The sequence below is a fragment of the Dendrobates tinctorius genome, unplaced genomic scaffold, assembly GCF_039654945.1.
Source record: "Dendrobates tinctorius isolate UK_male_01 unplaced genomic scaffold, ASM3965494v1 ptg000187l, whole genome shotgun sequence".
Lineage (NCBI taxonomy): Eukaryota > Metazoa > Chordata > Amphibia > Anura > Dendrobatidae > Dendrobates > Dendrobates tinctorius.
In genome coordinates, this window is record NW_027361854.1 from 1,869,058 (window position 1) to 1,897,031 (window position 27,974).

Below are 27,974 nucleotides of genomic sequence, written 5' to 3' on the forward strand. Positions count from 1 at the left end.
CCAGCACTGTCTGCTGGTTCTCGCCAGAGCCTTTGGCCTAGGTGCCTCCATCTCGGTATCTGAGGTCCAGCACCGTCAGCTGGTCCTTGGTAGTGCTTTTTAGCACAGGTACCTTCTGCTTGGTGCTGGACCACGGTTACTATCAGTTGGTCCTCAGAAGTGCCATTGGCTCTTGTTCATTCTGCTACCCATCCGGGTGCCAGCACTGTCGGCTGGTTCTCGCCACAGCCTTTGGCCTAGGTGCCTCCATCTCGGTATCCGAGGTCCAGCACCATCAGCTGGTCCTTGGTAGTGCTTTTTAGCACAGGTACCTTCTGCTTAGTAACCGTGGTCCAGCACCATCAGTTGGTCCTCGGTAGTGCCATTGGCTCTTGTTCCTCCTGCTACCCATCCGGGGTGCCCGCACGGTCTGCTGGTTCTCGCCAGTTTCTCAGCCTTCTTGTACCTTCTGCTACATTTCCAAGATCAAGCTTTTTGAAATTGTCTTTGGTAATACTTATTGATCTCCATGACGACGACCCTGATGACGACAACCCTGAAGACCACACCAAAGAAGACCAGAAATATGACCCTAAATAATAAGACCAAGAGGACAAAGAACATGACAACCACGAAGATACAGAACAAAAGACAGAAGAACAGAAAGCAGAAGAACATTAAGCATAAGACTAAAAATCAGCATAGAAGAAATCAAAATTATAAGCAGAAGAAGACTAAGCAGTAAATGGGGGGTGAGTCCGTTCCTCCTCGTGGTGCCCCTGGAAAATGCCTGCTGCTGCAGGCCAAACTGAACGCGGACAAATCCTGTTGTAAATCTTTAGTGACAGGCAGAACGTAAGGTGTAATCTTATAACTTTTATAGATAAGTACTACAGGAATGCCTGTCACCATAAGAAAATGAAGACAAAGAAGAATAGGAAGAAGATTAAGAAATGGCATATTAAAATTGATAATTGAATAAGAATATGAAGAATGTAAAAAAAAAAAAATAATGGGAAGATGAATAAGGTGAAGAAAAAGTTGATGAAAAAAATGCTACTGCTGCGGATCATGAAGGAGAAAGTGTGGGAGAAGTACAAAAGAACGTGAAGAGCATGGAAGTTGTGAAACATACATATCTGACAAAATATAAAAAAGTTAACAGTCAATATCTTAACTGAACGTACTGAAAAAAAAAAATTGGAATTAATGCTATGCCATGTGATTTGAATAAACCACTGCTTTTAATGTCTCCTCCACCTCCCACAATACATTCTACATGATTCTTATTTGTTTTCAATTATGTAGAATTAGCCAACAAGGAAATAAAGGGCTTTTTTTTTAATTCCGATACCGGAAGTCCCATTGACTTGAATGGGACTATCGGAATCAGCGATACCCGATATTTTTTTCGTATCGGGCGATACCATCCGATACGATATTTTTGGGTATCGCTCAACACTAATGATCACAGCTCACTTCAGACTTCCCCCCCCCCCCCCCCCCCTGCATAAGTCGCAATTCTCCAATAAATTCCAATGGGTCATCTCCAGGCACAGATTTCCTAACGTGAGCCCTGCAGTTGTGTACAGAAAATATTAAACACGTATGCATTGGTATGTAATTTTAAGGCTGTGTGCACACGTAGCGATTTTTAAGCGTTTTTGCCGCGATTTTTGGCACAAAAACGCTGCGAAAACATTTAAAAATCGTGTACAGAACACCCCCCCATGCATTCCTATGGCATTCCGCACATGCTGCGCTTTTTTCTGCGGCGGAATTGCATCGCGGAAAAAATAGCAGTATGCTCATTCTTTGTGCGGAATTGCAAAGAATTGCCGCGATTCCGCACCCATAGGAATGCATGAGAATCACTTACTTCCCGCATGTGGCTATGCCCACCATGTGGGAAGTTAAGCGTCTCATGTGCGGTTGGTACCCACGGTGTGGAGGAGACTGTCCTCCAGGCCCTGGGTACCATCCCCCTGTAAAAAAAGAATAAAAAATCAGGGTATATTTACCTTCCGGCGTCCCGCGATGTGTTCCCAGTAATGCCTTGCGGCAAGGTCCTGTGATGACGTAGTCTTGCGTGACGCTATAGCAACGCGAGACTACCTCATCACAGGTCTCGCAAGGCATTACTGGGAACGCTGAGGCCCGGGAATGCAGCGCGGGATGCCGGAAGGTAAATATACTCCTTTTTTTTTTTTTTTTTTTTTTTTTTTTTTTTTTTTTTTTTTTTCTTCCATTTTAACATTCTATCTTTTACTATTGATGCCACATAGGCGGCCTCAATAGTAAAAACCTGGTCACACTTGTCAAACACTATGTTTGACGAGTGTGACCAACCTGTCAATCACTTTCCAAGCGATGCTTGGAAAGTGCTTGAATATCGCACGCGAAAATCGCGGTGAAATCGCGCAGAAAAAAACCGCGATTTCTGGGAAGGAGTCCGGTTTTTAGTAAGCATTTTAAAACGCTACGTGTGCACATAGCCTAATTGGGAATATGTATAACTCATTCAGTATCTCTTCGCAGAGCCTGGAACTTTATTCAGAGGTCTATAAACTCCCAGTTTATTCTGTCATTACAAAAATCTTTCTGCTGCTGTTTACTAGGCCACAGCCTTTGATACACTAAAAGATCAGTGCTGTCCTGAGCCACTTAGAAAGAACCTGTCGGCCCCTCTGCTCTGTGGAGTGGTGGTTAATTGCAGAAGATGCCAAGCAGTTGGTCTCTGCTCCATTATATGCCACACTTGATCCTGGCAATCATGGCTGCAGTATATTGTTAATTGATACTAAACAATGTCTGCTACACTGCAAGTGTAGATATAGACATGCCAGAACTGTGTTGTGCCAATTGATAAACTTTCCTCTATTTGTCAAAATTTGACATCTTACGCATTTACACAAGCCATTGATATTTGGTCCTTCTTTTTTTTAAGTATCCAAAACTGCAGTGTCTGATTTTGAAATGTGAATATTTTTTTTTTTTTTTTTTTTTTTCCCATCTCTCTGAAAGGCAAGTAACTTTTTGCGGGCTTTCCGAACAATCCCAGAGGCAGCTGCATTGGGACTCATTTTGGCTGATTCAGATGAGGCCACAGGAAAGGTGAACCTGGGTCGCCTGATACAGAGCTGGTGTCGCTTTCTTTTGACACAACTTCACCAAGAAACTCAAGAGCTGGAAGGTCCTCAAGCTTATCGTGGTGTTGGAAGCTCCAGGTAAACTATACTTTCTATTTCACCCCTTTAGAGCATGTGCAAAGGTGCTGGCCCCTGTTCCCCCCACACACCTCCCTAAACAACTGAATATTCAGTGCTTTTCCAAAACCCTTGACTGGGAGGAATGTCTTTAGTTGGACTACCAAGTAAGGAAAGAGTGCCTGACGGGGAGGGGGTGGGACTACACATTAGCCCCTTACTAGCCAATACAACAGGGGCCATATTGGGCCTCTAATCAGTGCCATTTTTTTTTTTTTTTTCCGTCTTACCCCCATGTACAGGCATTGCAGAACATCAGGTATCCATGGTTATGATCACTGGTGACAGCTAGTTGCTAGTGATTCCAACCATGGATACAGAAGGTCCTGCAGTGCCTGCACGTGAGGAGACATGGCAAATCAAACTATACTACCTTTCTAATTGGAGGCACTTACTAATATTACACCTACATATTGGGATCAGATCTTGGAGGGTCATCTTGGAACTGCCTTTGTTTGTCCTCCTAGGACTGAAGCTCAAGTATAGGCCTTGGCTTCTGCTGTGGGCCTGATCTGGTAGGCTGTCAAGCCCTGGGGTCTGACCCTGTTGCCTTAGGCAAGGCTCTCTTTGTATCAACTAACGCCTTCCTTTCCGAATAAATATATATATATATATATATATATATATATATATATATTACTCTCGAACCCCACACCAATCTGCTTGGCCCCTGCTCTTTGTAGACTTTGTCTAGAAGTATAATTTCCTGTCTCGCCAGCATGTTGCAACTTGTGGTACCTGCAGCAAATTGCTTCTGGCTCAAGAGCCCCTGTGACAAGAATGTAACCCCAGCTTGGGCCATTAAACTCACTATGCCATTTCTCCTTTCCAAAGGCTTTGAGTCACATAGTATAACAGGCAATCCCCACATGTGTTGAGGCTTTCTAACTGTCACAAATCATGCAGACAGACTCTGTAACATAACATACAAGCACACTCGCTACTCACTACTTGCCACCTCATACACTTCAGCGACTCTGCAGACGTTCTGTGGAGACTTCTGGCTCAACCAGATCTAATTTCCCAGGATAACTACTGAAGCCTGTTAACCCCTTCCTGACCTTTGACATCACGTAAGCATCATGAAAGTCAATGCCAATCCGAGAAGATCGCTCTACGATCACGCCTGGTGACCTTTTTCACCCCCCCCCCGATCTGATTGGAGCTAGCGTCCATGTGACGCTAGCCCTCCAATCAGATTTTGAGGGGCAGAGTAAAATGATGGCTGCCTCGCTCCTCAGCTTCATCCCATCTGTGGAAGCTGAGGAACGAGGTGCCTGACTGCCGCCCTGACCTGCGATCGTCGACGCTGCCACCACTGACAATACAGTAATCCCCTTATCTTCCAGCCCCCCCCACTTCCGCTTACTCTCCCCTGCCCCCCTGATGGTCCCCCTGCTGCTTTTTTGTTCAATCCACCTCATCTCAGCCCCCCCATGATCACCCCGATTTAACCCCTGCTGCTTTTATATCCAACTCCATCTACTCAGCACCCTCCTGCCCCCCCAGTATCAGCCCCAGTGATCACCCCCTGCTGCCACTGTCTTCAAATCCACCTACATCTCAGCCCCCTTCTGCCCCCAGTGATCACCCCCTTGCTGCCCCGGCCCCCGTGCACACCTGACAGCCCACTCCTGCAGTAAAGTTTCACCAAACACTTGCACATACACACTATAAGCTCTTTTTTTTTTTTTTTTTTTTTTTTTTTCCTTTCTCCTCCACTCACAATGTCCCACTCACCCCAGTCACCAAAGGATCAACTCGGTTGAGGAGGCATATGACATTATTGCCTCAAACTGATAGGGAGAGGACCCCACCCCACCCCCACCTTTCTGTATTCCTCCAGCGACACACTAAGATGTCACAAGATGAGAAATGGTCCGGAGCCCAGGGAGGGTCGGAGGCCTTGGAGGAAGTCCCACAGCGAAGTGGCGTTCCCCCAAAACCCCCCCTCCCCCCCCCTCCTGGACCCCCATCCCTTAAAACTTTTGCTCCACGGATTCCTGATTTCTCTAGCAACCTTTCACAACAGCATAGGAGGTTGTCTCCATGCCCTAATGGGGGACAGGAAGTATGAGGTTAAAGGTCCCACCCACCTCCCTCTCACCAGTGTCTTTCCTGTCCCCCATGGGGCATGGAGAAGTTCAGTGTGCTGTGTGGCCGGCTGCTGCAGCAGCGTACCTGGGATCCTAAGCCGGGCAGTGGTCGGTGGCGCTGCCTCCCCTCCTCCAGACTGCTCCTGTCTTCTTAGAATTCGGGACCGCTCCTGGCCCACCCACGCTCTCCCAGGGGGAGTAAAGCGGGCCAGTGATTTTTTTTTTCCCCCCCCCCCCCCCCCAACTGGAGGCCTCCCGCAGCTCTCCGGTCTCTCCTCCTGCTGCGCGGTGACCCGGAAGTGATGTCACACGCGGTCACTTCCGGGGTATGTCTGACGACTTCCTATCATGGCGGCCCCCCATTCAGCTGCCGGCGCGTGGAGCTCGCCAGTACCAGCTGTGCCTGCTCCAGGACCCAGGGAGGGGGGGGAAAATGAGAAACTGCACTGAGGGCGGGGTTAACCCCTTATTAACCCGCCAGAAGACGCCGACAGGTAAGACTAAATCCCCTGTTAGCATGGACAGTTCTTCCTGCCCTGCGTCTGCAGAGCCCAGCGCTGCCACAGTGAGTTACCTGGGGTGGGTCCTAGTGGTGTGGTCCTGGGATAGAGGTCCTCAAAATGCTTTCTTAACCCCCCCCCCCTTTTGTCCCAAAAAAAAGACTGTCCACAAGAGCACCAATACCACCAGCAAGTCAGCCAAATGTGCCATATGCAGTTCAAAACTTCCCTCAAATTGGGTGAAAAAACTGTCAGGCTTGCACGGACAGGGTGGTCAGGGCTGAGCATCAATCACTAATTGACAAAATCCGCAGCCTGGTTACTCATCAGGTCCAGACCTCTTTGGCTGCCCTGTCTCCCCCACCACCACCTCCTCCGATTGTAGGCTCCCCATCCCCCAAAAAACAGAAAATACAAATAGAGGGCTCAGAATCCGAATCAGAGAGGTCATATAATTCAGGCTCAGAGTTGGGAACAACCGGGAACTTCTAAATCAGCCGGAACTAGGAGATACCTCCTTTCTACGGAATGTGGAGGAGCTGGTCAGTGCTGTTAAGGCCACCATGGGCCTAGAGGATGAACCAGTTACTCAGTCAGCACAGGACCGCATGTTCGGAGGATTTGAGGGACCCAGACAAACAGCTTTCCCAGTTCATAAGAGCATAGTAGACATGATCTTTCAGGAATGGGAGTACCCAGAGAAGCACTACTCGGCCCCGTCAGAGCTCAGGCATAGATTCCCCCTGGAAGGAGAGGAGTTTAATTGGGACATCCCGAAGGTTGATGTCCAGGTGGTGAGTGGTGAAAAAAACGGTCCTTCCATTTGATGTGTCCCAGCTTAGAGACCCAATGGACCGTAAGGCAGAAAGCCTCCTAAGAAAAGCCTGGGAAACTTCTGCCTTCTCCCTAAAATCAGGAATAGCATCCACATGTGTCTCTAGGTCTCTCTTCCAATGGATAGAGGAACTAGAGTCATATTTCCCGGGGAACCTCAAGAGGTGACCTCCTTAACTCCCTTCCCATGCTACAGGCTTCTTGGCCGATGCATAAGTGGAGATGATCTGCACCTCTGCCAGAGCCATGGTCCAGTACAACTCTGTAAGATGGGCTCTTTGGCTTAAAACATGGAGCGGGGATGTGACTTCTAAGGTTAAACTCTGCTCCTTAACCTTCAAGGGTGAACATGTCTTTGGCCCGGCCTTAGATGAAATTCTTGAAAAGGCCACAGATAAGAAGGTGCTTCCTGAGCAGAGGACCACAAAGAAGCGGCTTTTTCGAGCCCCCCAGAATCAGCCATCCCAGCCGAGAGGCAAGGGAAAGACAGGAAGATGGAGTTATGCTAAGGGGAGAGGCAGGAACATCCTGGTCCCCCAGCAACAGCCACAAGAAAAGCAATGACTTGACCCCAGTGGGGGGTAAGGCTTTTGAGGTTTATTCACTCTTGGCAGATTTCCAAGAGCCCCTGGGTCCTCAGCGTGATCAGAGAGGGCCTGCTGCTAGAACGCAAATCCTTCCCTCCGCGGGGTATAAGAGTTACCTCCCTACCACCTCGGGAGTCCCCAGCATTAAAAACTGGCATCCAGGTCCTGCTCCAATCAAACGCCATCTCCAGTCGCTGTGGAGGAACGGGGAAGAGGGCATTATTCCAGACTGTTCCTAGTGAGAATACCCCCACGAGAGGCAAGAATAATAAATCTGAAGGGCCTCAACCGACACATCGTATATCACAGATTCAAGATGGAGTCTGTGAAGACCGCCATTCCACTGATAGCCCAGTCTCACTTCATGACAACCATAGACTTAAAGGATGCCTATTTTCACATCCCCATACCTCCTTCTCACCGGAAGTATCTGAGGTTTGCGATCCGCCAGGGTACAGAAGTCGGGCACTATCAGTACAACGTGCTTCCCTTTGGAATATCCTCTGCTCCTCGAGTATTTTCCAAGGTTATGGCAGAAGCTGTGTCCCACAACAGAGGGCAGGGCATATGCATTGTGCCCTACCTGGACAACCTGCTGATAATAGGAGCCTCCTATTCTTCAATCATTGGGGGGATCCCAAATATAAAGTCACAGATCCAGCCCTCCCAGGAGATAAAATTCTCAGGAGTCCTCCTAGATTCAAGACAACAAATGACCTTCCTCCCAGAGGAACATTAGAGGTCCATAATATCAAGGATCTCAGCTTTCAGGGAACAAAGGTCCCCCAACCCTCAGGTCAGCAATGTCTATACTAGGGTCAATGACCTCCTGCATCCAGTCAGTGCCTTGGGCACAGGCCCACTCCAGAATACTCCAGTCCCACATCTTGGGGAGCTGGAACAGGGATCATGCCTGCCTGAACAAGAGTCCAGACCCCAGGAAAGGTGAAATCTTCACTAGCATGGTGGATGGACCGCAAGAATCTGTGCAAGGGAATCAACTGGTCCCAGATTCCCCTGCTCTCGGTAACATCAGATCCCAGCAAAAAAGGCTGGGGAGCTGTGGTGTCCCGACAACCATTCCAGGGGTTGTGGAGCCAGAAAATGAGAGCAAAATCCTCAAACTTCAGGGAGCTGAAGGCCATGGAGGAAGCTCTTCTGGCAGCAAGACACCTAGTCCAGGGCCATCATATCGGAGTCTGTTCGGACAATGTAGCAACAGTGGCCCATCTCAGACACCAGGGCGGCACGAGATCCAGGAGCCTAGAGGGCCTTTCTGGTCGAATATTTTGCTGGGCTGAAAGACACCTCCGTTCTCTAACGACAGTCCACCTAAAGGGTACCTTCAAGCAGATTTCTTGAGCAGAAAATGCATCCAGCCTGGAGAGTGGAGCCTAAACCAAAGAGTCTTTCAGAGGCTGGTCAACAGGTGGGGTCTTCCAGAGGTGGATCTACTGGCCTCAAGAGAAAATGCCTGAGTGAGAAACTACTTCTCCCTGAACCCCAGAGACAGATCCCTGGGGGTAGATGCCTTTGCCCACAGGTGGAGATTTTGTCTGGCGTATGCATTCCCGCCAGTTCCAATCCTTGCTGCAACCCTGAGGAAAATCCAGGAGGATTAGACCCAAACCATTCTAGTAGCCCCCGCTATGGCCAAAGAGGAGCTGGTACTCTCTAATTATGGAGCTACAGGTAGACGGGCCATTCTACCTACCCCTGGAAGACAACCTTCTCTTGCAGGGCCCTCTACATCACCCAAACCTCCGGGGAATTAAGTTAGCGGCCTGGTTACTGAGACCCAGATCCTGAGGGCCAGGGGGCTATCAGAAGCAGTAATAAAAACCCTCCAGAAATCTCAGAAACCGGTCACCATTGCTATTTATAACAAAATATGGAAAACATTTTCCTCATGGTGTCTGCCAGATTTGCCTGACCCAGAAAACCCTAACATTTCCCGTATCCTGGATTTCCTACAGAGGGGGTTTGAGCTAGGTCTGAAACCCAGCACGCTTAAAGTTCAGATATCAGCATTAAGCTCCATGTTCGACTGTGACTTGGCCAACCACAGGTGGATAAAAAGATTCATCACATCAGCCACTAGGCTACATCCAAAAAGGCTAGTCGCCATTCCACCTTTTGGACTTGAATGTGGTACTTACGGGACTCACTCAATCACCCTTTGAGCCCCTGCCTTCCTGTACTTCTCAGCTGCTCTCCTGTAAAGTGGCCTTCCTTATAGAGATAACCTTGGCGAGGCGAATAGGAGAGCTCCAAGCTCTCTCTCAATCAGGGATCCCTACCTAACCATTAGGGACGATTCCATAGTTCTTTCCCTTGATCCATCGTTCCTACCAAAGGTTGTGTCTGATTTCCATAGATCGCAGGAAATCATTCTTCCCTCGTTTTGTCAAAACCCAGCAAACCCTAAGAAAAGTGTTTCATACGCTGGACGTGGGGCGCATAATTCTCCTACTTAGAGTGTACCAAACCCTATAGAATTGATCACAACCTATTTATCCATACTTCTGGTCCAAACAAGGGAAAGAAGGTAGCAAAAAACCATTGCCAATTGGATTAAGAAAGCCATCTCCGAAGCATACCTGGTGCAGAACATTGCTCCCCCTACGGGGATCAAGGCGCATTCAACACTATCTACCTCTACGTTTATGGGTTGAGAGGGCAGGCGCATCTTCGGTGCAGATTTGTAAGGCAGCAACCTGGTCCTCCTTACATACTTTCACTAAACACTACAGGTTGGCCCTTGTGTCCCACCTCATTGGCCCTTGTGTCCCACCTCGTTGGCCCTTGTGTCCCACCTCAGTGCAGTATAGGTTGTTATGCCTCCTATGCTGTTGTGGAAGGTTGCTAGAGAAAATAGAATTGGACTTACCGGTAATTCGGTATCTAGAAACCTTCCACGACACCACTATTTCCCTCCCTGCATTCTTGGACAAAATTCTGAGAATCTTAAGGTAACCGGTGCTATGGTAATCAGTTATATGTAACTGGTGAGAGGGAGGTGGGTGGGACCTTTTTAACCTTTCGTACTTCCTGGAGGCAACCTCCTATCCTGTCGTGGAAGGTTTCTAGAAACTGAATTGCCGGTAAGTCTAATTCTCTTTATTCCCCAATCAAGAATCCAGTTTGAGACTGCCAACTTCAGGGAAATAAACTTCTTTCAAAGTCTATTTCTCGGAGTCAATTGTCAGTCTCATGGTGCAACAAACTTGTATGCCCAGCTTTTTTTTTTTTTTTTTTTTTTTTTTTTTTTTTTTTACCAAAACCCAAATTCATCATTTTCTGCTTGGAGTCCCATTGACTGTGTAGAAATGATGAAATATTGGGGACTGGTCCTTCACATGGGGATTGAAGAAACCAGAAATTCGCTGATACTGGAGTACTGATATTTTGTATCACACAAATATTTGGCATGGTTATGACTCTGAAACATTTTGAGGCAATTCTCAAGTTTCTCCACTTTAGGGACCATGCCGACAGCCTTCCCCGAGATGACCCAAATTTTGATACTGTTCAAAATTTGGCCAGTCATCAAACACTTCAACAAGTTTGCTGACGTGTACACTCCCGAAAGGGAAGTTTGTGTGGATGAATCCCTCATCCACTTCAAAGGGAAGCTTCAGTTCCGTCAGTACCTGCCCAGCAAGAGGGCGAGGTACAGGATAATAAAACTATAAAGCAGAGAGCATACCTGGAGGTTCTCACACACAGCTTAGAGTTTACCAAGGGAAGGACAGTAGGATCCAGCCCCCAGAATGTCCACCTGCTCTGGGGGTGAGTGAGGAATATAGTGTGGGATTTGGTCCACCCTTTGCTTGATAAAGGTTACCTTCTGTATGTTAACTTTTATACAAGCATCACACTATTTCAGTCCCTGTCTGCCAGAGCTATCGTCGCTTGCGGTACGGTGCAAAAACCAGAGGGGTCTCCCTTTGCTGCTAATTGAGCAGGCTCTCCCAAAGGGTGAGAGCAGAGCCCAATGTAGCAGCAACCTACTTGTGGTCAAGTTCAACGACAGACTTCTTTTTCTTGGGGTACAACAAACACATGGGGGAGTTGATCTTTCTGATCAAGTCCTCCAGCCCTATAGTGCCATGCAGAAGGCAAAGGTGTGGTATAAAAAAAAAAAAAAAAAAAAAAACTGGCTGTGCACATCGTACAAATGGCGCTGTATAACACATACGTGCTATCATGATGTGCAGGCCAGACCAACACCTTCAGTTCAGTTCCAGGAGGCGGTGATAAAGGCCATGATTTCTGGAGACTAGAATGGAGCGTGCCCCAGCACCCTGGAACTCCAGTTTCCCATATGGTACTAGGGCAACATTTACGGTCGCCTCATTGGGGGACACAGAACCATGGGTGTTATGCTGCTGTCCACTAGGAGGCGACAGTATGCATAATCTGAAAATAACTTTGGCTCCTCTGCAGTATACACCCCTGGAACGTGTCAGCCTTCTCCAGTCTTTGCTTAGTGTTGCATAGGAGGCACACAAAGGTGGGTTTTTTTTTTTTTTTTTTTCTTTCCTCCCTGACTAATTACAGATGAAGAAAAGTGGATCTCCTGAGACCCCCCCCCCCCCCCCCCCAGCATGGCTCCTTCCTCAGCCACTATTATAGGGTGTTATAGGGTGCCCGGTTGAAGTTGAGGTGGCTATTCCCCAGTCCCTCGGGTACTGGTTTGAAGTCGAGATCTCTCCCCCCCCCCCCCCCCCCCCTCCCAAACCTCTTTGGGGTTTGGGTTGAGGTGAGGATGAAGACCCCTGATGCTGACAGATGCACCCTCCTTAATCCCCCTCTGGGGGCATTAAGTTGAGACACACAGGTAGGTCTATATAAGGCAGCATTCTGCAGCTTAAACAGCCAGGGACCCAAGCCTTGCTGCGGGCTCCTGTTGGGGCCGGGGAAGAGTTCAGACAGACATGGCACATACAGAGACAGGGCTCCTTGCGCTCCTGTCTCTGCAGCAGCACTGGCTCCATAGCACCTCAGGGGCACCCCCCCCCCATACGGATACCACTATCGCTGCTGGCCCCACCGCTACTGTCTCTCAATCCGGGCAGGGGTGGTTCAAATCAACCCCCTTCTGGACATCCGCGCCAGTCTGGAGCCCTCCTGGGCATCAGGCTTCAAATTTAGACCGTGGCTTCGGCCTAGCTGAAGCCACAGCCTTCTCCCCGCTCCCCCGCATGACTATTATGACACTCTATAGTGTCATAGAAGGGGTGGATCAAGGCAGAAAGGGCGCATTTTTACATAGCCCTGCGTGCCCTTTTCAGCTCTCCGCCCCCTTCTCCTCCTCAGCGTCCCGGTGGCCATCTTTGCCGCAAGCCATCTGACAGGACGCCCACAGCAACGTCGGCAGTCTCCGGGGGGCACAGGACTGAGATCTGTCGGCGCTGGACCTAGGGGCACACTGGTGGGTTAAGATCACAGCTGGGTCCTCTTTACTCATCTGTGAATCCATATCACCTATAAGGCTCTCCTATAGGCTCCTCTGCACAGCCTCCCCTGTAGGGTCTCTGATAGCCAGCCTCTGTGCACTATGCCGGGCTCGAGAAAGAACCAGGCAGGACTGTTTTAATGCATTCTGCACAGCCTGCAAAACCCCTCTCCCCAGTGGTAGCACGTACCCACATTGCCGGGATTGCATCCAAAACACTGGGTCAGAACCCCAGGAAGCCCCTACCAATGCTTCAGCATCGGCTACTACGCCAGAATGGGCTGCTCAGATGTCAGTCTGACACAGTCCATAGATAATCTAACCTCCACACTGCTGCAGGCTCTTCAGGGGCATGTCTCAGCTATGAACATTACCCAGCAAAAGCATAGCTTGTCTCGGGAACATGCCGTTTCCGACACTCAGACGTAAGCGAACCCACAGGTCGCGGTCATTTGCGTCATCCCATAGCACACAGTCATCTCCCTCCAGGGAGAGACACCATGATTCCAGGTCGCCTAGACCGTCCCCTACCAGAGACAGACAACGCAGATCCCCACAGCGATCTCCGACCACAGCAGACCTCCACTCCACTCCACTTTGCCCACTAGGGAACGCCTTAGTGACACGCAGGATTCGGAAGGCATCTGTGACTCCGACAACGAAACGGAGAGGTCTGCGATACCTTGTCCCCCTAGCACTACAGCGCTAGTTGAGGACATAGTCTCTTCCATCTACTGGGTGCTGGAAATTTCTGATCCAACCCTGGAAGCCCCAGAGCACAAAATTTGCTTTGAAAGTGTCCTGAAACCACCTAAGGTCTTCCCTAATCACCCAGAGTTTCAGACGATACTAAACAGTTCTCGCAGCCAATTGCAAATATTTGGAAGCAAGGTACCCCTTCCCAGAGAAGGACACCAAGGTGTGGACAGACCCACCCGAAGTGGACCCCCCCCAGTTTCTAGGCTAGCAGCACAGACCCTACACTCACTGCCAGATGGCTCAACCCTCAGGGACGCAGCAGACTGGCAGGTAGAACGCATGGCCCGTTCAGTTTTTGAAGCGGCAGGGGCCTCCCTGGCCCCCGCATTTGCTTCAGTTTGGGTAGCCAAGGCCATTCTGGCTTGGGCCAAAGCATTGCAAGAGGGTCTTCAAGCTTCAAATCCTGGGCTTTTGGACCAAGCGGTTCAAATTGTAGTTGTAGCAGATTACATACTTCATGCAGCACTGGACTCCGCAAGAGGTGTAGCGGGGATAGCAGCAAACGCCGTCACGATCCGGCGTATCCTCTGGCTGCAGGAATGGAAAGCAGATGCGGCCTCAAAGTCCCTCACGCATCTCCTGTACCTTAGTGGACGACTTTTTGGTGAAAAGTTGGACACAACGATATCCAACGCCACTGGGGGTAAGAGTACCTCTCTCCCTCAGCTGAAACCTAAACGCACGTTCAAACGGCATAAACAAACACTATTCCGATCCTTTTGGAATTCTTCGGGCTGATCCATCTCGAGACCAGCACAAAATTGTAACCGCTCTCCACGCAGGGACAACCCACGGGCGGTGCAGAGGCCGGACAGGACCTGGCAGTCGAAAGCGGGCCAAGCGAAACCCAATGGAGGAAAAACCTCAGAACTCCGCTTCATCATGACTCACGAACTCTGGAAGACACACCACCAGTAGGCGGGTGACTTCTACTCTTTCAGCAAGTCTAGCTGCCTATTACAGAAGACGGGTGGGTAAGGGAAATAGTGTCTTCCGGATACAAGGTAGAGTTCACTTCCAGTCCACTGAACTGGTTCTTCCTCTCTGTCACCAAAACCACCAGACAAGGCTCGTGCCTTCCACCAAGCGGTCTCCTCTCCTTCAAGCAGGAGTCGTAGTACCGGTTCCCGTGAACGAACGCTTCTGAGGGTTCTACTCCAATCTATTCATAGTCCCCAAGAAAGGAGGCAGCGTTTGGCCCATACTAGACCTGAAACAGCTCAACAAATATGTACGGGTCTGTCATTTTTGCATGGAGTCCCTTCGGTCCATCATTGCGTCCATGGAGCAGGGAGAATCTCTCCTCCATAGATATACAAGACTCATACCTGCACATAACAATTGCTTCCGCCCATCAACAGTTTCTCAGATTCGCGATCAACCAGGACCACTACCAGTTTGTGGCTCTCCCATTCGGGCTTGCCACGGCTCCAAGAACGTTTTACAAAGGTCATGGCAGGCAGCTACCATGGACGTTCTACGCTCCAGAGGCATTGTAGTCGTTCCATACCTGGACGACCTTCTCAACAAGGCTTCCACCTTCAAGGACTGAGAGGACACTGTCTCAATCACAATCGACACTGAGTCGCCTGGGCTGGTTAGTCAACCTACAAAAGTCATCGACTACCCCGAGTCAGGCCCGGACCTTCCTGGGGATGCTATTCAACACTTCCAGGGGTCTGGTGCTCCTACCCAGGGACAAGACACTGGCTCTGTCTGGGAGTTCGCATACTCCTCGATCCCTCCGGTTTGCCATGAGTGTCCTTGGCAGGATGGCAGCAGCAATGGAGGCGGTACCATTTGCCCAGTTTCACCTCAGGCCTCTTCAACTTGCCATCCTCAAGTCTTGGGACAGGAATCCCTTCTCCCTCGACAGGGAATTCTGGTTGACATCGTCAACCAGGAGGTCCCTACACTGGTGGCTCAAGCCAACTTCGCTTGCAAGAGGGAAACCTTTTCTCTCGGGTCACTGGAAGGTCGTGACCATCGATGCAAGCCTGACAGGTTGGGGTGCGGGGCACCTACATCACAGGGCACAAGGCAAGTGGTCACCAGCAGAAATGACTTTGCCCATCAATATTCTGCAAATTCAGGCCATCATCCTGGCACTGAGAGCCTTTCATCGCTTGCTGGCAGCCTCTCACATAAGGATACAGTTGGACAATGCGGTGGCATATGTGAATCGCCAAGGCGGGACCCGCAGTCCCCAGGCGATGAGAAGTGGCACATATCCTCCACTGGGCGGAAGAGACGAGGTCGGTACTCTCAGCGGTCCACATTCCGGGTGTGGACAACTGGGAAGCCGACTTCCTCAGCAGACAAGGAATGGACTCGGGAGTGGTCTCCATCCTGAAATTTTTCACCAGATCTACCATCGCTGGGGGATCCCGGACGTGGACCTAATGGCATCCCATTTCAATGCCAAGGCCTCCAATTTCATGGCCAGGACACGCGACCCGCAGTCGCTCGGAGCGGATGCCCTGGTGCAGGACTGGACCCAGTTCCAGCTTCTGTCCTTTTTTTTTTTTTTTTTTTTTTTTTTTTTTTTTTTTCCCTCCACCCTTCCCCCTGATCTCCAGAGTCGTGAGGAAAATCAAACAAGAGGGAGTTCCAACCATCCTGATCGCGCTGGACTGGCCCAGACGTACATGGTACGCCGACGTCGTGCAACTTACAGCAGACGCCCCCTGGCGTCTCCCCAACCGTCACAAGGTCCGTTCTACCATCTGAACTCAGGGGCTCTCAATTTGATGGCGTGGCCCTTGAAACCTGGGTTCTAACCCAAGCAGGGCTCTCACCAGTCGTCATCACAACCATGATCAGAGCAAGAAAGCGAGCCTCCGCCCAAGATTTATTGTACCTGGAGAGTTTTCTTTACCTGGTGCGAATCCCGTGGACAGGTCCCACTCCCTTATTCCCTCCCGAAGGTGCTGGGTTTTCTTAAATCGGGCCTGGACGCCGGCTATCCCTAGGCTCTCAAGAGCCAGGTGTCAGCGCTTTCAGTGCTTTTCCAAAGGCATATTGCTAACAAGCCGCAAGTAAGGACTTTTCTCCAGGGAGTTTCCCGATTGGGTCCCCCCTACAGACGCCCACTGGAAATGTGGGATCTCAACCTCGTCATGACAGCATTACAGGCACCACCTTTCGAACCCCTTAAGGAAGTCCCACTCCGCATCCTGTCACAAAGTGTTTTTTCTGGTGGCAATCACCTCGCTGCGCAGGGTGTCTGAATTGTCAGCACTCTCCTGCAGACAGCCTTTCCTAGCTTTTCACCAGGACAAGATGGTTCTCCGTACAGTACCAACCTTCCAAAGGTTGTGTCCACCTTCCACCTCAATGAAGAAATCTCACTGCCATCCCTTTGCCCAGGTCCAGTTCATAGAGTGGAGAAGGCTCTGCATACTCTTGACCTCGTCAGGGCATTGCGTATATACGTGTCTAGGACTGCACTCTTCCGGAAGTCTGATTCCCTTTTCCTTCTTCCGGAGGGTGTTCGCAAGGGTCTGCTGGCTTCCAAAGCTACCCTTGCCAGGTGGATCAAGTCCACCATACAAGAGGCTTACCGACTTGACAATTCCCCTCTTCCGGCCGGTATCACGGCGCACTCTACGTGGGCAGTAGGGGCATCCTGGGCCATTTGGCACCAGGCTTCGGCTCAACAAGTGTGTAAGGCAGCCACTTGGCCTAGCCTACACACGTTTATGAAACACTACAGTGTTCATACCCAGTCCTCAGCGGACGCGAGCCTGGGTAGACTGGTTCTGCAGGTGGCAGTGCCCCAAGTTTAGGCACCTGCTAGCACAATATCTGTCCTCTGCTTCCCACCCAGGGACTGCTTTGGGACGTCCCATGGTTCTTTGTCCCTCCCCAATGAGGCGACAGAGTAAAGGAGATTTTTGTGTACTCACCGTAAAATCTTTCTCTTGGCCTCTAATTGGGGGACACAGCTCCCACCCTGTTCCCCTTACGGGCTGTTTACGGTTGAGTTCTCATAATATTCTTTGAGCTCGTACATTGTAGCCTTCTTACAGGCATGGTTATTTCTGTTACATTCCTCCTAATGCTCTTGCACAAAACTGGAGAAGGCTGACTCGTCCAGGGGTGTATACTGCAGAGGAGGAGCCATAGTTAATCTTTTTCAGATTATGCATAGTGTCGCCTCCTAGTGGACAGCAGCATAACACCCATGGTTCTGTGTCCCCCCCCCCCCCAATTAGAAGCTAAGAGATTTTACGGGGAGTACACAAATCTCCTTTTCCCCTTTATGAGAGAGGGGGGAAAAAAAGGTGCTGGGTATGATATAAAAGGGGGACAGGAAGGGAAACTCGTATCCAATGTGAAACTGTCCTGACAAACCTGGACTGTTTGAATGAATGCTTCAGAATTTCACACGTCCGTGGACTAAACACATCCTGACACAACACTACAGAACTCGCCCACACCAACCTGACGTACACTACATCACCACCCTGATGTAGTGTCAGGTTGGTGTGTGGTATAGCATACGTCGGGTTGGGGTGTGTGTGTGTGTGTGTGTGTGTGTGTGTGTGTGTGTGGTGCAGTGTACGTCAGGGTGTGTGGTGTATACTATACCTCACACCAACCTGACGTACGCTGCGCCACACCTCACACCATCCTGACGTACGCTAATGTTTGGAGCTAATTTTTCATTCAAAGTCAGACAGTGCTCCATTTCCGAGCCCTGCTGTGCCCAAACAGTGGTTTATGACCACATATGAGGTATCGGTGTACTCGGGAGAAATTGCCCAACAAATTTTAGGATCCATTTTAACTTGTTGCCCATGTGAAAACGAAAAAATTGATGCTATAAATTTTTCAAACAAATTTTCCTTCCACGCTGCTTTAGTTCCTCTGAAGGGTGCAGTTTTTAGAATGGTGTCACTTTGGGGTATTTTCTGCCATATAGACCCCACAAAGTGACTTCAAATGTGAGGTGGTCCCTTAATTTACAAAACTTTGCTGGTCAACTTTTAATCCTTATATAAAAAAAAATTGTTTCCAAAATTGTGCTGATGTAAAGTAGATGTGTGAAATGATAAACTATTTTGTCACAACTCTCTGGTTTAATAGAATAAAAATTCAAAATGTAAAATTTTCACCAAACTTCCTTAATTTTTGCTTTTGAAAAAAAAAAAAAAACCAACCTAAATTTACCACTAACATGAAGCCCAATATGTCAAGAAAGAACAATCTCAGAATTGCTAGGATCCGTTGAAGCGTTCCTGAGTTATTACCTCATAAAGGGACACTGGTCAGAATTGCAAAAAAATGGCCAGGTCATTAAGGTCAAAATAGGCTGGGTCATGAAGGGGGTAAGAAACCCTAGTATTTTTAGATCAAGTTATGCAAACCATGATCAAGGAACGGAAGCCATCCTTATCTTGTATCTACCGTCGTACCTGGAAGACCTTCTTACATTGGTGCAAAGCCTGCAAGGGTCCTCTGTGGTCTTCTCGCGTCTCCTTGCATTCCTGCAGTCAGAGCTTGATTCAGGGGCTACTGGTAAATGAGTCCATGTAAGTGCAGTGCCCACCTTACTTCACTTACCACTCACTAGCAAGGTTGGGACAGTGCCTACTGCTCTCCCATCTGACCTTTCCCCATCTGCTGCCTGCCTAACTATGGAGTTCTCTAAACAAGCAAATACTGATTTGCACAAGAAAAGTAAGGATTTACTCCCCATTAATGCACCTTACTATAAATGCCCTTAGTATAAAATTCTGATGACAGGTTCTTTAAATGTGAGTGAGTGCTGTAGGAACAGGAGGAGGTTGCCCTTTGAAGAACAAGTGGTTGTATGTTGCCTAAACGTGTAAATCCAATGTTAAGGCTGACTTTTAAATCTAGACAAAGTTGAGACTTGGTGCATATTTTCAGTGCAGAATGCATAACTTTACAATGTGTACAAGAAACTCTTGCATCCCTGTAATTATCTACATTTAATTTTACATCCCATATTTAACCCTATCCTGACTTGCATGTTTGCCATTTCAGCTGCTTTTCATCCTCTGGAGGTTCAGTGATTGGGCAGCTTTTTGGATGTGAAGTGGAAAACTGCAGCATGTGCCGCTGTGGTAAAGAGACAGTGCGTTTATCTACAACTCTACTCTTTACTTTGTCGTATCCAGAGGCAAAAAGTAATGGTATGTGATTGTACTCGGGCTATTACAATGCACTACATCAGAGCTATTGCTGCTTATTTGTTGTGTCATTCTATGTTTCCCTGCACCTGATTGTGGGGAAGGATTGGCTGGGACTTATTGCAATCATGTCTCTCTACTTTGTACATTTTATAAGGTCCATAGTGACCTATCATGAATTGGTTTATACATTATTTTTTCCGGTTGGGACTGTTTTGCATTGGACTTTTTATGCCTTCACAAAGGTTTCATAAATAATCATTCAAAGTGTTTGCAGAATTTACTGTTTAACCCCTTACTGCCATGTGACGTACTATCCCATCCATGTGCCCTGGGACTTAATTCCCAGGGACGGGATAGTACGTCACAGCGATCAGCGGTGCCCACGTGGTGAGCGCCGCTGTCGCGGCCGGGTGTCAGCTGATGATCACAACTGACACCCGGCACAATGTGTCAGGGGGCGGTCATGGACCGCCCCGGCACGTTAACCCCTTGCACACCGCGATCAAACACGATCGCGGTGTACCGGGGGTTAAAGGGAAGCATCAGCAGGGAGGGGGCTCCCTCCGTGCTTCCCTGAGCCCCCCACAGCAGCGCTGCTGCAGGGGGCTCCATCCCTGCAGGTCCCCGAATCCAAGATGGGGACCTTCGGGGAGCTGGCTTCCTCATGCCTGCAAGGAGGAAGCCTGTGTAGTGCCTGTGACAGATCGCTGATCTGTCACATCACATATCAGCAATCTGTCACAGGACAGTCATGTCCCACCTGGGACAATGTAATAAAGTTTAAAATATCGCTAAATAAAAAACATTCCCTAATTTGTTTGGAAATAAAAAAACAAAACAATAGTACACATTTGGTATCGCCACGTCCGTAACGACCCGCCCTATAAAACTGTCCCATTAGTTAACCCCTTTAGCAAACCCCTTAATTTTTTTTCTTCGTTTTTTATTTATCATACCGCCGAACAAAGTGCAATAACGCGCGATCAAAAAGACGCATATAAATATTCATGGTACTGCTGAAAATGTAATCTTGTCCCGCAAAAAAAGGAGCAGCCACACAGCATCATCAGCAAAAAAATAGTTATAGCTCGCAGACTAAAGCGATGCAAAAATAATTTTTTACATAAATGTTTTCATTGCATAAAAGCGCCAAAACACAAACTACATAGCGGTTTTAGTCTTCGGGTCGGTACGGTTACAGCTATACCTCATTTATCAATTTTACCGCAGGCGGATTGGTGTAAACGCACCCCCCCCATAAGAAATTCATGAAGCGCTGGTTTTTGTTCATTCTGCGTCCCAAAAATCGGAATAAAAAGCCATCAAAGTCACGCGCCTGAAAATGATACCAATAAAAACGTCAGCTCGTCCTGCAAAAAATAAGACCTCACATGACTCAGTGGGTCAAAATATTGAAAAATTATAGTTCTCAATATGTGGTGATGCAAAAACTATTTTTACAATAAAACGTCTTTTAGCGTGTGACAGCTGCCAAATATAAAAACTGCCATAAATAGTAAATCAATCGCACCCTTAGGGAAAAATAATAAAATTAAAGAAAATGTATTTATTTCCAGTTAGGGGTGTGTTGGGGTTACGGTTGGAGTTATAATGGAGGGGGGGGGGGGGGGGTGTTTCCACTGTTTGGGCACATCAGGTGCTCTCGAAATGCAACATGGCGTCTGATCTCAATTCCAGCCAATTCTGCGTTGAAAAAGTCAAATGGTGCTCCTTCCCTTCCAAGCTCTGCCATGCGCCCAGTGTTTTACCCCCCATATCTGCCTACTCGGGACAAATTGCAAAACAACTTTCTTTATCGCCTTATTGGGGGACACAGAATACCATGGGTGTATGCTGCTGCTAGGAGGCTGACACTATGCAAAACAAGAAAATTGGCTCCTCCCTGGCAGTATACACCCACCAACAGGCACTAGGCACCTCAGTTTGTGCTTAGTGTCTGTAGGAGGCGGACCGGGATCTACCCAGATCTGCACTTAACCCTTTTTTCCTTAGGTTTTCTTGTAGAACGTTTTTAATTTTGTCTCTTGTTTTTCAGATTAAAGTCGGGAAACAGGGTGTGGATCTCAGGCGGCTGAGCGAGCAGTGTGGCTTATCCCACATTGCACCTCTCAGTACGCTGGCAGGACTTTTTTCCATATCACCTCCTGGTGCTATGGGTTGGAGACAGGTGGCTGGTCCTTGCCAAATCCCCCTCCTCACCCCTTTCTCGGGACAGGGCTGGGAGGAAGACGGCGATCGCAAGAGGTTACGCCGTCTTCTCCAGGATGTGGGTACAGAGGATCCCGTGGGCCCCTGTGGTCATCCTCTTCAGTGCGCCAGGTAAGTGCCTGCACGTCCCTCCACCCCCGCATTACTTTCAGTGAGTCCATCAGAGCATCTACAGGTCCCCCTCATTCAAATCTCCCGCCCTGCCTGCCGTGCGCTCACACAGCCGCTCGCGCCTCTCTCCTCTCTGCAAGCGGAACACAGGACTGCTCCCACTATTCTCCAGGGTGGGAGACACAGCAGCAGATTCCTTTTTTAGATCAGCGTTGATCTCCTCTCCATTTGTCAGGCACGGGGCTGCGGCGTCCTTGGTTCATTTTCACTTTCGTTTTCAGTGCTCTCAACACGCTCCCTCTCTAAGCACGCTTTTTTTTGCGCCCTTACTAGCCCATCACAGGGCTCCTTTCTTTTTCGATATGCCAGCCTCTCATTTACCTCCCCATCTCCGACGCTGTTATCCAATTGCGGCTCAGCCGCTAAGCTCCGCCCCCCCACTTCCATCAAGCATTTCCTGGAGTTTTTCTTCTCTTCCTGTGCTGCTTGGGGGACACTAACGGTTTTTGCTGCTCACCTGAATCCTGGTAGGCTCTTCTCTGATGCAAAAAAACTAGCTCCTCTCTGCAGTTCCTGTCTATTCCTGCCGCCATTCAACGCAGTGTACTTACGCCCAATCCTTCAGGGGATCTGTTTCAGGCCCACCGCTACACATTACGCCTGTGCGCGCTGTAAAAAGAAGTGGGCGTCGGGTCAGTCGTCCCCCTACTGCCTTTCCTGCAGTCCTCCAACTATGTCTGCATCTCAGGAGCACACCGACTCTCGGGCTGAGGACACTCCACCTCCCCCGGAGTGGGCCGTTGTAGCGTCTCAGTCTCTCACTTGACTAAGGTTTCTTAGTCGCTGTTCCAGGTTTTAGAACGATTACCTCAGCTAGCTACAGCCACCTGTGCACCGACCACCTCTCAAGGTGAGTCGTCCGCACCTGACCGCAACCTTCAGAGGGACAGACCGGGCAGGTGCTCTAGGAAGCGAGTGCTATCTGGCTCGTCTTCCAGCTCACTAGGGCCATCTGCCTCACCCAGGTGTCATTCTTCCTCAGAGGACAACCATAGGTCAGACGACGATCCCCAATCGGGATCTAGTTCAGAAGCAGATAACATATCCAAAACGTGGAATATGGTTGATGGTCTCCTTTCTGCTATCTTCCAAACCCTGGAAGTTAAGCAGGACAAGACCCCCTCCGCAGGAATGTTCTGTTCCATTTAAACGAGCAAGACCTTCCTCCCGAACCTTTCCAAACCACAGAGTTCGATACTACTCTAACCAAACATTGGGAGCACCCTGAGCAACGCTTTTCAGGCCACAGGTACTTGCATGTTCTGTACCCCTTTGATGTAGAGCTGCTCACAAAATGGACCAAAGCCCCCGAAGTGGATCCTCCCGTCTCTCATATAGCCTCTAAGATGGTTCTATCCCTCCCGGACGGGGCATCGCTTAAGGATCCAACTGACCGGCAAATAGAAGCTCTGGCAAAGCCTATTTTTTTTTGAGGCATCAGGCGCCACTGTCCTATTTTCGCTTCCTCCTGGGTGGCGAAAGTCATTTCAGCTTGGGCCAAAATTCTTCGCAGAGGCATCTTGGCGGCAGCTCCTCAGGACGAGTTAGCAGATCAAATTAATTATGCGGGTAAATACCTTTTTTAGATGCGGCTGGGTGCGTAGCAGCGACTAACAGCAACATAGTGGCAGTATGCCGAGTAGTTTGGTTAAAATCATGGAATGCGGATACCACTTCTAAAAAGTCGCTTACCAATTTGCCGTTCCACGGTTCTAGGCTCTATGGAGCCAAGCTGGATCAAATAATTTCTGATGCCACTGGTGGTAAAAGAACCTCTCTCCCCCAATCTTGACCAGAACGTTTTTTTCAACAAAGGGTTTCCGGCCGTTTAGGCCCTTTCGTCCCTTCTCGTCCACAGATCTACCCAGCAAGATCGGTCTTCCGCCGCCAGGGAGCGAGAGCAGAAAAAAACATATTACAAACCCGCTCCCCACTGGAGATAAAGGGGACAATATTCCAGGTCTTCAGGCGGTGGTTCCGGTAGGTTTTCCTCCAAGTGATGGGTCACACCCACCTGGAAGTTTTTCCAGGGTGGGAGGCAGACTTTCCTTTTTCATGGACGCTTGGCTGTCTGTGGTCGACGCTTTGGTCAGGGAAATCATCGCATCCGGTTACAAGATCGAATTTGCTTCCCTGCCAAACAGGTGTGTTTTTTTTTTTTTTTTTTTTGTTTGTTTTTCCTGTCTCGACCTCCAAGACAGAGGTCCCACATTCCGGGGTTCTTTCAAGCCGTCTCCTCCCTTTCTGCCGGAGTGATTGATCCCGTTCCCTCAAACGAACGGTTTTCAGGGTTGTACTCAAATCTTAGTTCCGAAGAAAGACAGCTCCCTGCTGCCAATCCTGGACCTCAAATTGCTCAATCACCACGTGAAGATTCTTCACTTCAAAATGGAGTCGCTTCGATCGGTGATGGCCTCAATAGAGCCTGGAGAATTCCTCTGCTCGGTGGACATACGAGATGCCTATCTTCACATCCCTGTTTGCTTGCAACATCAGAAATATCTCCGGTTTGCAATTCAGGAAAATCACTACCAGTTCACGGCTCTTCCCTTCGGCCTAGCCTCCACTCCACGTGTGTTCACGAAGCTCAAGGCTGACGGTCATGGCTATCCTTCGATCCAGGGGGATTCTCATCATCCCTTACCTGGACGATCTCTTGATCAAGGGATCGTCCCGTCAAGACTGTCTCCTAAGTCTTCAGATAACCCTGGATACTCTTGGCCGTCTCGGATGGTTAGTCAACAGGAAAAGTCCATCCTCAGCCCCACTCAGCGTCTGACCTTTCTAGGCGTGGAATTCGACACAAATCTGGCGGCCCGAGTGTTCATTCCGAGGGAAAAATTTGCGTCTCTGTCCAAGGGAATTCGAGCGCTCAAGCGGCCAACGCCCATTCCTCTTTGTTTCTGCATGAAAGTCCTGGGGAAGATGGTGGCTTCCATGGAAGCAGTACCTTTTGCAGAGTTTCATATTTGCCCCTCCAGCTGTTCCTCCTTTCAGCCTGGGACAAGACACCGCTGTCCTTGGACCGCCCCATTCTCCTCCCTCTCAAAGTGAGGCAATCCGTGACTTGGTGGACAATGCCTGCGTCAGTCCTCCAAGGGAGGTCCTTCTTCCCGCTTCGGTGGCAAGTCATCACCACCGATGCCAGCCTTCTAGGTTGGGGAGCGGTTTTCAATCAGAACGGCCCAGGGACGCTGGAATCCACAAGAAGCTCTCCTTCCTATCAATCTTCTCGATCAGAGCAATCTTCCTGGCCGTTCTTCGCTGGCAATCTCTTCTCGCCGGCAAGCCAATCCGCATTCAGTCGGACAACGCCACGGCTGTGGCGTACATAAACCATCAGGGCGGCACGCACAGCAACCAAGTGATGTCAGAAGTGGCCAAGATACTGTGCTGGGCAGAATGTTACGTTACAGCAATCTCTGCCGTTCACATTCCAGGGGTGGAAAACTGGGCAGCCGACTTTCTGAGTCGTCAAAGCCTAGCGTCGGGCGAATGGTCTCTCTTCACCCCACAGTCTTCGATCAGATATGCCAGCGCTGGGGCTCTCTGGATGTCGATCTCATGGCATCGCAGATGAACCACAAAGTTCTGCGCTTCGTAGCCAGGTCCAGGGGGACCCTCTAGCTGTTGCTTGCGATGCCCTAGTAATTCCGTGGTCCCAGTTCCAACTTCCTTATCTGTTTCCACCTCTTGCCTTGATCCCAAGAGTAGCCAAGAAGATAAAATTGGAGGGCGTCCAGGTGACTCGTGGTTCCAGACTGGCCAAGAAGGCCTTGGTATGCAGAGCTGGTAAACATGCTCGTGGATGTTCCTTGGAAGCTTCCAGATCGTCCAGACCTTCTCTCGCAAGGCCCCTTTACCACGAGAATTCTCGGTCTCTGAATTTAAAGTCATGGCCGTTGAGGCCGCAATCCTAAGAGTCAGGGTTGTCCAACCAGGTGATTCAGACAATTATCAAAGCCAGGAAACCAGCCTCTTCCCGCATTTACCATAGGTACTGGAAGGCCTTTTTCCGTTGGTGCGACGATAGTCTTTCCAATGTCCTTTTCCATTCTGTCCATACTGGGTTTTCTCCAGTCCGGCTTAGATTCGGGTCTCTCTCTCTCAGTACCCTCAAGGGCCAGGTTTCCGCTTTGTCTATACTCTTCCAAAGAGAGCTCGCTTCCTTGTTGCAGGTTAAGACTTTTCTCCAAGGGGTCGCCCACGTGGCTTCTCATCATTCGCCGATAGACCCGTGGGATCTCCATCTCGTCCTTAGCGCTCTTCAAAAGGCGCCGTTCGAGCCTATCCAGGACATCCCGTTATCCCTTCTCTCATGGAAGGTAACCTTCTTGATTGCCATTACGTCCATCAGAAGAGTTTCTGAGCTGGCGGCATTGTCATGTCATTCCCCTTACCTCATCCTCTATCAAGATAAGATCGTCCTCAGGCCCATTCCTTTTCTTCCGAAGGTGGTGTCCTCTTTCCACATCAATGAGGATATTGTTCTTCCATCTTTGTCCTGCTCCTCACCCTCTTGAAGTCTCTCCACAAACTGGATGTAGTTAGAGCCTTGCGTGTCTATCTCGCCAGGACCTCTTCATTTCGTCAGTCCGATTCTTTGCTGGTCATCTCTGAAGGTCGCCGGAAAGGGCTTCTGGCATCCAAATCCACGCTCGCTGGATTCGTTCTACCATTCTGGAAGCTTACCAGCTACAGGAAAAACTGCTCACTCCACCCGAGCCGTGGCAGCGTCGTGGGCCGTTCGTCACCAGGCCTCGGCCTTACAAATTTGCAGGGCCGCTACCTGGTCGTCCTTGCACACCTTTGCGAGGTTCTAAAGGGTTCATACCCAGGCCTCGTCTGATGCAGTTGTTGGTAGGAAGGTTCTGCAGGCGGTGGTGGCGCACCGGCCCACCTAAGCCCTTCCTGTTCTTTCATTCCTTATTGCTGTTCCCGCCCTTGGGACTGCTTTGGAACGTCCCATGGTATTCTGTGTCCTCCAATAAGGCGATAAAGAAAGATGGATTTCTGGTTCTTACCATAAAATCTTTCTTGGAGCCTTCATTGGGGGACACGGCACCCTCCCTGTTTAAATTGTACAGTGTTGGGTATTTGGAGTCCCTTGTTGGGTTGGTACATATGTTTAGAGTGGTTTTGTTGCCTCTCCTACTGCTTTTTCATCAACTGAGGTGCCTGTCGGTGGATGTATACTGCCGGGGAGAAGCTAATTTTCTTGTTTTGCATAGTGTTGGCCTCCTAGCAGCAGCATACACCCATGGTATTCTGTGTCCCCCAATGAAGGCTCCAAGAAAGATTTTATGGTAAGAACCAAAAATCCATCTTTTGGGGTCCAATTTCTCCTGTTACCCTTAGGAAAATAAATTGGGGGCAAAAATCATTTTTATGGAAAAATGTGTGTTTTTTTTTTTTTGTTTTTGTTTTTTGTTTTTTTTTTTTTTTTCACGCCCTGGCGTTATAAACTTCTGTGAAACATTGGGGGGGGGGGGGGTTTCAAAGTGCTCACCACACATCTAGATAAGTTCTGTGGGGGGGGGGTCTAGTTTCCAAAATGGGGTCACTTGTGGGGGGTTTCCACTGCTTAGGTACATCAGGGGCTCTCCAAAAGCAACATGACACCCGCAGACCATTCCATCAAAGTCTGCATTTCAAAACGTCACTACTTCCCTTCCGAGCCCTGACGTGTGCCCATACAGTAGTTTACCCCCACATATGGGGTATCAACGTACTCGGGATAAATTGCACAATAACTTTTAGGGTCCTGTTACCCTTGGAAAAATAAAAATTGAGGGTGAAAAGATCATTTTTGTGGAAAAAATGAGTTTTTTTTTCAATTGTACTGCTGTATGTTAAACTTCTGTAAAGCCCTTGTGGGTTCAAAGTTCTCACCACATATCTAGATAAGTTCCTTGGGGGGTCTAGTTT

At 49.1% G+C, this 27,974-nt stretch overlaps 1 protein-coding gene across 4 annotated transcripts in view; it reads left to right on the top strand.

Moving 5' to 3' along the window:
• The window catches only part of PAN2 (poly(A) specific ribonuclease subunit PAN2), an 81,176-nt gene that overhangs the window by 18,104 nt on the left and 35,098 nt on the right, over positions 1–27,974 (top strand). For all 4 annotated transcript variants that reach the window (XM_073552223.1, XM_073552225.1, XM_073552224.1 and 1 more), the window contains exons 12-13: positions 3,004–3,206; positions 19,498–19,646. In XM_073552223.1, the coding sequence (XP_073408324.1) occupies positions 3,004–3,206; positions 19,498–19,646 (352 nt within the window). The remainder of the gene's footprint in view (positions 1–3,003; positions 3,207–19,497; positions 19,647–27,974) is intronic.